This window comes from Leptonotus elevatus, chromosome 15 (genome assembly GCF_054856555.1).
Source record: "Leptonotus elevatus isolate MCC_2025b chromosome 15, RoL_Lele_1.0, whole genome shotgun sequence".
In the NCBI taxonomy this organism is placed as follows: domain Eukaryota; kingdom Metazoa; phylum Chordata; class Actinopteri; order Syngnathiformes; family Syngnathidae; genus Leptonotus; species Leptonotus elevatus.
The window spans coordinates 7426791-7436576 of record NC_141253.1 but is presented as its reverse complement, the minus strand read 5'-3'; the positions used below and the strand labels follow the sequence as shown (position 1 = coordinate 7436576).

The 9786-nt window shown below is 42.1% G+C and overlaps 1 protein-coding gene across 1 annotated transcript; it reads right to left on the bottom strand.

The window, feature by feature from the left end:
* Positions 1 to 1054: 1054 nt before the first annotated feature.
* Positions 1055 to 9614, bottom strand: LOC147161812 (sorting nexin-18-like). Its single transcript, XM_086096953.1, has 4 exons — positions 8435 to 9614; positions 6607 to 6900; positions 5870 to 6252; positions 1055 to 2096 (listed from the first exon to the last, which is right to left on the bottom strand). The coding sequence occupies exons 1-4, from the start codon at positions 9175 to 9177 to the stop codon at positions 1870 to 1872; spliced, it is 1647 nt and encodes a 548-aa protein (XP_085953079.1). The 5' UTR covers positions 9178 to 9614; the 3' UTR covers positions 1055 to 1869.
* Positions 9615 to 9786: the final 172 nt, after the last annotated feature.

Below are 9786 nucleotides of genomic sequence, written 5' to 3'. Positions count from 1 at the left end.
ATTTTTTGTTAGCAGCTACAAACTGTTAGCAAGGCAATCTATTTTTGGCCAGACTGTGATGTCACAGGTCGTATTTGTGTTGGACAACGTGTCTGTCGCACAAGTAAAAATAAAACAGATGCTTTTAATGTCTTTATGGGTTGCCACTGTGACTGGACATCATCCACTGGGGCACACTTGCGTCGGCGCAAACGAGTCGATAGGAAGGTGGGGAGAGCGGTGGCTATTTGAAATCTAACCATGATATTCGTATTAATATTGCATTTGTGGAATATGAATTAAGTAGAGAAGTTCTATCTCACAGGGCGGCCATTTTGCCACTTCCTGTCCACTGAAAACGACATCACAGTGCCTATCAGACAACAACCGTCACGGCTCACGGTCACCTGTTTGCTATCTTTGGTCATTTGATGTTTGCAAAATGGCCGCTGCCTGAGATGGATAAAAATGGGTGGATTTTGCTGCTTAGTTCATATTCCACAAAGTCAGTATTAATCAGATATTAATCAGAAAATAAGAATAATAAGAAAATTTGGGACACTTTATGAATGTATAATTTACCAGTGCTGGTAAATAACATTCGTTACAAATAAATTAACGAGGGTCTATTTGACCTGGTTCTACAGGCATCTGTGTTTGGTTATGTAAATGTTTCAAATTAGTCAGAAAAACAATTCAATCTCTGAAGCCAGACATGTTTAAAAAAAAACACACACCAAAAAAACTACAGTTAAAAAAACAAAACAGTATGAGCCTGATTAAAGAATGGCTTATTGTTAAACTCAGGAAAATCAAAAGGAAGCAGAGAGTAGGAAGAGGCAGGACTAAATAATAAAGGGTAACCTGACCTGCACTCTCTGAATGCTGGTGTCACCTATCAGCCACTGGACACACAATGTCAGATTTTTACTTTGGGGAATTTAGAACACAAAAACATACGTACAGTATTGGTATAATAACTCATGTTAAAATAATTTAGAAAGCCAGACACGGAGAAAATGATGAGAATATCAAGATGTGTGTTAAGTCTCTAGAGACAAAGACACAATTGAACTGTCTTATATCCATTTATTTATGGAAATACTGTCCTGTTGTAATACACTGAACACATATGCACCCCATGAACTACAATTACCCTTTAACAAACACTGGGTTCATTCCCAGGAATGTAAAAACAAAAACCTGAAATGACAATACAGTTTCCCAACAAAAAGACTATAAGAAGCATCAACAATGATATCAGTTATTTAGAAGACATACTGAACGTTTATTTTCAAACATCCTTTGTTAACACTGTAGCTACCCCAACCTTACTGCTGCGAGTAAATGAGAAATGACATCATAAAGCAGTCAGTCTCGGCGTGCTGTGTTTCAGCCAATGAAAGTAAAAGAACATAACTGGCCAATGAACAGCGCACAGCTCCAATGTTCAGGAAAAAAAGTAATAAAGCAACACTTTTGTATTTGTCCAGCTTCGTAGGCTACTTGTTATCCATGTGCCATTTCCTCCACAATCTTTCATGGAAATTGGTCAAAAATTCAACACTGTCACCTCAGTCTTTAAAACGCTTAAAACGTCCAGTTGAAATGATAATGCAGATAGTAATTGGCAGCTTGTGGCCACAATAGTAAAAACATTGCAAATCTGTGGATCATCATCATAATAAAAAACAAACAAAAAAAAAAAAACAATCCTTGTCACGTTCTTGCTTCTTTAGTCATACTAATTGTCCAGGAGAAGGTTTCAAGTCCCTACATGTATTTGATACGTGCTCCACTACTGAAGCTTATCAGTCATTAATCTGCTCTTCAGTCTATTACAAATTTAGCCCCCCCCCCCCGCTCCAAATCCCAAATTCTTTCCATATCCTACTGCTCGCTGTCATACCTCTGGAGCGCGTCCTCCAGCTTGGATGTGACTTTCTGGAAGAAGCCGATCTGCTCTCGGAGGTGGTGCTGCATCTGCGCTCGGAAGTCTCGTACGCGCGTGCGGTGAAAGTGCTGGATCTCGGCCAGCGTGGCGCATGAGATGATGTTGCAGCGGTCGTGGAGTTCGCCTTCCTGCGTGGGACAGTCTTTCACTTTGGTCAGCGCACCTAGGACAAGATGGAGGAGAAGGGTGTTACTTTGATTTAGGCCGGAAATGATTTGACGTCAGTATGAGCTTTCATAAGGGTTGACTCAAAGAGGAAATGAAAAATGTGTGCTTGGCTCTTGAAGAAAAGAGACACGGAAGGATATGTTTGAATGAAAAACTGGTATTTCAAAAACAACAGTGAATTGAAGAGAATCCTTTATTTAGAAATGAGCTGTTTCTGTTTCAGGAGCTAGCTTAACAACAGCTAGCCAAAAGTGACATATGTTTTGTCCATAAGTTTCACAACAAGATGATACTGTACTGTTACTGCTACAGTTAAAAAAAGAAAAAAAGAAAAAAGGTTTGGTTCCAGTGTGACAGCTAGCTTAGCATCAGCTAGGTAGCCTATGAAGCAACTCTATTGCACTGTATAACAAGAAAATGAGCTGTATCTTGACTAGCATCTAGCTTAGCAACAGTTAAAAACCAAGTCTCTGGTGAAGTGGACTTTGTTCTGTCGAGAAGTTTAGCAACAGGAAGATATGAAATACAGTAGCACAAAAGGCTTGTTCCCAGCCCACTGCTAGCAAGCTAAAGCAAAGCTAGTAGAAACGGTTCTTGTTTATTCCAGTTCTACAGCCATCTTAACACCAGCTCGCCATGAAGCAGCTGTATTATAGAAACAAGCTGTTTCTAGCTACAGCTGTTTTTAAAGGGCTGCTCCCCAGACGCCCTTCCTTACCCTATGCTGAGTAATGGCTTAAAATGTCTAGTGACTCAACTTTTAACGGGGGAAGTACAACTTTTTTGGCAGACATGAAGGATGGAAAAACAAAAGAGGAACTGTAGCGTTTAGTGCTAACTAGAAGAAATCACAAGCTAGCTCATAGCTCGTTGTTTGACATGCTGACCTTTGTGACCTGGTGTTGTCAGAGAAAGAGTGGATGACCAATTTCCCCACACACAAACTATATCGATGCAATCAAATGAAATAAACTTGGACTTTGCTCCCCTGGCTGTCATAGCGATTAGTAGTCCGTAAGATGAACTATGTTCTTTGTACCGTTAGCTGGTGGGAAATGTCTATCTCTTCTCTTCAAATTAGAGAACCAGAAGGAAGAAGAGGGAGGGAAAAAAAAGTGGGAGGAGGAGGGGAAAACTAATCCAGAGACTGCTCTATTTTGCATTCCTGCAGTCCCAGGGCAACATTGGACAAGAGGCCCAGGAATCTGGCCTCATTCAAATCAGATGTTAGCCTTTGAACCTGTGGGTTGATGCTGCACAGCTAACATTTAGGTCAACGAGATTTTACATATTGTATGTTGTGATGTATTCTCAATATTGCTCAGCTCAGCAGCAAATACTGGGGGAGAGATACTAATGATGCATTGCAAATATTTCTGACAATGCCCATCTGTCATTCGTTGGAGGTAGTAAAAACTGAAGACTTTGCATTGTGCAGATGAGGTCATCAGTGCTACTCAGCAGACGCTTCTTGAAAAACAAGAAGAAAGTAGAAATGGAGGATTTTTGTCAATTGACATATGGCTGGCTGGGGATACACATTTCAGGCTTAAATTATTATTATAGAAACTTAACTCTTAACTGAACTCATCGTTGTGGGGGTTTTCTTACTGGCTTAGAAAGAATTTAGCGGGGATACAAAAGAGTAGATTTGGGAATTTATTCAATAACCTCGCTGTGTCCAGATGTTCAGAGAACATGTCTTTGGAAGCGCCCCAAAGGCAAGGTCAATCCATGTTAAATGCCATTTGAGTTCTTGTTGACCTATTAGGCATTTTCCTTGCCTTTACTTTAATTTTATGTTTTAATATTAAGAGTTGTTCTCCAAGGTTACATAAATACTTGAATGCCCTTTGTTCCAGCCACGAGACCTACAAGGCCACATAGCCAGGTGAGCAGATGTTAAATAGGTTCAATAAGGATTGTTTTGGCTCACACAAAATTGATGTTTCACACAGACTTAATATAGCATAGGTAACTATATAATAGCTTTGACATCGCACACAGACAACATGGATGTTTGTATGAATCGTGGTCTGGGAGACGGTATGGCAGTCTAAGCGTCTAACAAACTAGGCGAGGAGATACTGTGTAGTGATAACTGTTTTTTTGCCACTTGGCTTTGCTCCTAAAATAAAGACATGAAGCAATACACCTGGTGCGAAATGTTCAAATACATTCAGTACGTTTAAGAGTAAAGCGAGTCCTTTTCTCTCTCTCCCGCTGTCTTTTTTCCACTAAATACTAAAGTATTGAATGGCATAAGAATAACAACTAAGCTCTCAAAGTTAACGGAAATACTCGGATGTATGCTGCTCTCATGCTCTCGTGCGCATTATCTGCCGATTACTGCCTGACCTTGGCAAATGTCTGAGCTCTTCTGAGTAATCTTCCGTCTGAATTGTCGGGTTGGATAAATGTACACAATTTTCTCTACTTGGCAGCATAGACACCAGGGAGAAGTGAGACCGCATTCCTGGACTTAAATGAGGTCAACATCTGTGTTGTTGTGTAATAGGCCGTTGAACATTTTTTGGAGGAAGTATAAGAAAAATGTGTTATCTGCCACACGGGGTAGGAAAAGTTGTCAGTCGTAGAGACTATTGGCATTCAGCTTGCAATTGTATCCAGCGCACAGAGCTCAGTGCACTATAGAAACAGTGCCTCCAGGTTTGGCAAACGTCAGGCCTTTTGCACGCCAGCAGAGGCTCCCTCCTCCCAGACTGCAGAGAACCAGCAAGCTAACTCCTGTTTGTTGTGTTTGTAGCGTGTTTTCAAGTGGCTCATTTCAGGCTCTCTCAGTACCCAGGGTAAACTTTTCTCAATGCGGGTATCAGTTTTCTCCTCACACTGACTTTGCAAATTCCGTAAGTGAAAACAGATGAAGCGCTTGGTTAGGGGTCGGAGGGTTTGTGAGTGTTGCCTATAAATTGTTTCATAGACGGATAATAAAGGCTACGAGCAACATGGCGCCAGCTCAATATTGTACATTTTTCTTAGGTTCAGTTAAAAGACTAATTTGTATTGTCATTGTTTTATTGACTCTTAGGGTGAACACGGATTAGACCTGATTTCTTGGTCAACAATTTATTATTGGTATTCATTTGATACAATTACAGTGCCCAACATAAATTACTACAGGAGGGTGACTATATTTTGATTTCTAAAAGAGGACGTTTAGCCAGGCCTCAAGATACTTAAATGATCCGCAAAGTTTCCTCAACAATGTCATGCACTATAACAATTTTAACGTATGCCTCCTACATTTGGGTAAAAAATAAAACAAAAAACTGCTCTAGCTAAAATTAATTTCCAAGACTTCTACAACATGTGAGTTTAATCAACTTGAAAATTCTGTAAATTGACATTTCAAAGGAGGTGTATTTGTTTATGTCGAGCACTGTTAGTTAACTCAAAGACTTGGATTCCTAAATTATATCGTTCCAAAAATCCGACGGCTGAGTCTTTAAAGATTCAAAGACAGCCATTTCACCTCCAGGTGAAGATTAGCATGCTAAATTCGTTGGTTGGAGTGTGGTTAACAGTACCCAAATATAATAATCAAAAGAACATGACATTTTTTTGTATTATTCTATTTGGTAATGACTTATTTCCACTGAATGCTAATTTTAGTTCAATTAGGTATGTAGAATTTTGGTAGAGTCAAAATATATCAGACCCTACCATCTCACTTTTTAGAACCTGTTCTTTCATTCTTCTCGGACCCGTGTTATTCAGCTCTCACAAGAAAACTATGCATTTTCTGACCTTTCTGCACATGGATGATGTCAGGAAAGTTGGCCAGATGTCCCCTGTAGAGATCCAGCAGATCAGAAATGGGGTCCAGGTCCTGGCGTGGCTGATCTGCAAAATAATCCCCAATGGCCTCATAGGTGTCACCAGTGTAAGAGATGGCTTTATTCAGACCTCCTGAGTAGGTCTGCTGGTCCAGCTCGAACGCCTGCGAGAGAAGTTTGAAGGATTGTCCGACTTTGTGGTACTCCTTCTTGAATCCTGACATCTGCTTGCGTGCAAAGTCATTGATGGTGGTGTTTACGACCACAATGTTCTCATCCATCCTTCTCGTAAAGGTCTTGAAGCCTTCGATCTTGCTCTCCACTTCCTGAAGGTCGAGTGGGACGGTCGGTGTGCTTGATGGAGGAGAGACATTTATTTTTATTTTTTGGGGAATTATGCTATATTCTTGCTAGCGTCTTTGAGCAGAATCCTTTTAGCTTTATTTGGTACAAATACTTCAAACGTGACATCATCTTGACTCCACAAACATGCTTATCTGTCTCACATCGGCCTCACAAAAGGCTCGATTCAGCGCATTGAGTCAAGGAAAACAGATAAAATTACCTTGCTGAATGAAGGGCAACATCTATCCACTGAAAAGTAACTTGATCTAATACAAAACCACGGCCCACTTTTAGACACACTAACAACTTTTACTGGCCATACAAGAGTGCTAACATGTCAAATCATCAGCAAGCATTTCATACCTGATTGTGAGGAAAAAATTCGCCCCGACCAGCTCATCCCTCTCTGCCTTCCTCTTGCCCTGCTTCCAGGCCTTCTCGTCTGCCCCGCACGTGAGGAAATGCTGGAAGACGTCGCAGCGGGCCAGCACGGGGTGACTGGTCATGTGGTTCATCCACCAGATAAGACCTTTCCTTCGCTTGGAGATGAAGTCCTCCTCAAAGCGGCCAGTGGCCTGCTTCTCCGGCAGATGTGGCACCGAGATCACCGGGAAGCGTTCCACCAGCCGAGCGTACAGCCAATCGAAGTGTTTGTACCTGCAAGGGATGAGGTAATGCGGTAGGTGGTGTGAGGAGTTGTAAGGGCATATTGACGGGCCGGTGAATCTTAATTTGTCTTTATGAAAACTCTTAAAATTGACATTAAATGAAGCATATCTGAAATGTGCATGCATCCATTTTTAATAGCGCTTATGCTTATAGGGGTGAACTGGAGCCACCAGATTATTCTTTCTTATTGTATATGTACGTTATGTAATTATGGGGGCAACACTATATGGCACCACTCACACACAAAGCAAGCCTGAACCAAGATTCAAACCCAGACCCTCCCAACTGTGAGATGGACTTGCTAACCACCCATCGTGATTGTGTTATTTCAAATACCATTGTGGTGGTACATAAAAGCAAACTCAACATCTGTCATGGTCTTAATACTTTGAGACGAAACTTCTAACAATTTATTCAAACTGGATATCATCTGACTTTCTGAAGTTTTTGCGAGTGACAGAGATTTTTGGGAATGTTTTTGATGACGTCATCCATGTGTGCAGTTTTACCACAATTCACGAGGAACATCTGGCTCCCTAAAACATCAAAACGCTTGGTTGCTATATGAATACAGTACACGCAAAGCAGAAAACAAACACACGGGCCAAGTAAATATTCAATTTTAGTGATACACATTTTTTCCACTTTTTTAACATCTTAGTGGAGGTCCAGCATTGCAGAGGTAATAACTAGTGACAGAAGAATACAAAGGTAAAAATAAGAAGAGAGTCTATCCCAGCTGCAAAGTTGGGTCAAATGAATAACCTAAAAAAAAACTGCATAAATTGGGTTACTTTGTGGGTTATTCATTTGATTTGACCCAACCTCTTGGGTTAAATAACTCAATTTGTTGGGTTAAATAACATATAAAGTTGGGTCAGTTCATTTTTGTACAAAATTAATTCAATTGAGTTATTTAACTAAACCCAAAAGTAGGGTCAAATGACTAACCAATAAAACAACCCCAAAAATTGGTTACTTTACTTTGTGGGTGAATAATTAAATTTGACCCACACTTTTGGGATTAAATAATTCAAAAAATTGAGTCTGAAAATTTTTGACCCAATTCAATTGGATTATTCAACTCAATTAACCCAAAAAGTTGGATCAAATAAATGTCACAAAATGAACATAATTGGGTGCTTTGCAGGTTATTAATTTAATAACTCAAATATTTGGTCAGTAGTACATTACAGTCCATTCTTGACCGAATTTGGGTTATTTTTGACCCAACTGTTTTTACAGTGAAGCCAGGCAAATCAATCACTACATCATCAGTGACACAGAGAATAGTATATGGGGAAATGTGTTGGGTGAAAGAACTAAAGACAAAGAAACAATGTGCACTGAGGAATTCCAGAGGAAACACGCTATTCCTGAGGCCAAAAGGCCACACTTGGCTCTGCTTTGGCCTTTTGCTGGGAACAACAGTGGGAACAGGCCACAAGCCACAGAACCATCACCCGTTAAATGGTGAGAGGAAGTGGAGAGAGAGAGAGGAAGAAAAAGACGAGTTTCGTACCTGCGGTTGACTTGAACATTGGTGTGAGTGGGGGTCAGGCCATATGACATGTAGCTCTTCATGCCTTTGAACTTAGTCTGCTTGGTTGGGTCGTCAATAGTGCACGTGAAGGGGTACGGGTCATCCTGCCATTCGGGTCCATGCTTGCCCATCACCACACAGATCCTGTCCCCGTCTTTGACAAAAGCAGCCGCCTCCCCGAGAAGGAAGGCCTCTCCTCCAGACTTGACGAAAGTGGAGAACCTGTTCAGGTTCCTCCCCACTGTGGCTGAGCTCTTGGCTTGAGGTTGCATGGACCTGCTGCGTCTGGCAGGCAAGGTGGTGGTCACCGGGTACAAGGAAGAGGGAGAGGTGCCCAGACTCCTTGGGGCCTCGGTGGCCGGGGAACTGTCATCCCAGTCGTCGTCCCAGTCGTCATCGCTGCCCTGGCTGGTGTGGAAGCTGCCCCCGCCGCTGCCAACACTCCCCGCCTCGGGTCCTCGCTGTGAAAATGTGCTGTGCGTGGGGCTCCCAACTTTGGAAGAGGATAACCCGTTGTTGTTGTTGTTGGAGGTGATGTGGTCCCTGACGATCTCCACGTAGGAGGCTGGGATGAGGCCGACATCCCCTCTGCTGTTCTTCCCCTCCAACCAGCCCTCCAGCTCCTCCTCGCTGAACAGGCTCACCAGCTCGTTCTCACTAATGGAGATCTCCCCTGGGTTCTCTGAGTGGAAGTCGTACAACACCCTGGCCTTCAGCGCCATTCTTACACCAAGATTACTTCACTCTCTTCTACTGCTCAACAACCGCCAAGCATTCCCGACATAAAGATCTTGAGGGGAAACTCGACTGAGTTTGCGACGCAGACAGAAACTTTTTTTTTTGTCCGTGTAATCAGTGCGTGGAACGGAAAAAAAGTGGAGCAGAAACCTTATCAGATATCCGACCGCTACCTCCTCTCTTCTCAAGCAGCTCCTGCTTCCGAGATCATTCGTTTACCACGCGCAACTTCATCCACTCGGCGAACGAAAACAAAAAAATGGCAGACGTTCGATTGACTTCTTAAAAGAGGTTGATAGACCTGCAGTGGCTGTGAAGCTGCTTTATTCCACCGGACGACCCAAAAAGAGGGCTGAAGTGCCTCTCTCTTTTTTTTCCTCCCCTCCTCTCTGCGAGATGCTTACAAGTTAAAGACACCAAGTCCCAACACGTAGAACACTGATGGGGCGGAGCCTGCTGCAAGTTTGGTCAAGCCACAGAAATCACCACGTTATGTCAGGGAAGGGGGGTGGGGGTTGATACATTACAAATTGGAGTACAGTATCTATCTATCTATCTATCTATCTATCTATCTATCTATCTATCTATCTATC

What these genes read in the sequence shown, in the direction of transcription:
- LOC147161812 (XM_086096953.1), bottom strand. Translation starts at nt 9,177, where the DNA reads ATGGCGCTGAAGGCCAGGGTGTTGTACGACTTCCACTCAGAGAACCCA. An exon ending in AATGTTCAAGTCAACCGCAG is followed by an intron (nt 6,901 to 8,434) that starts GTACGAAACTCG and finishes CATCCCTTGCAG; the next exon opens with GTACAAACACTTCGATTGGC. An exon ending in AATTTTTTCCTCACAATCAG is followed by an intron (nt 6,253 to 6,606) that starts GTATGAAATGCT and finishes TCCTCCATCAAG; the next exon opens with CACACCGACCGTCCCACTCG.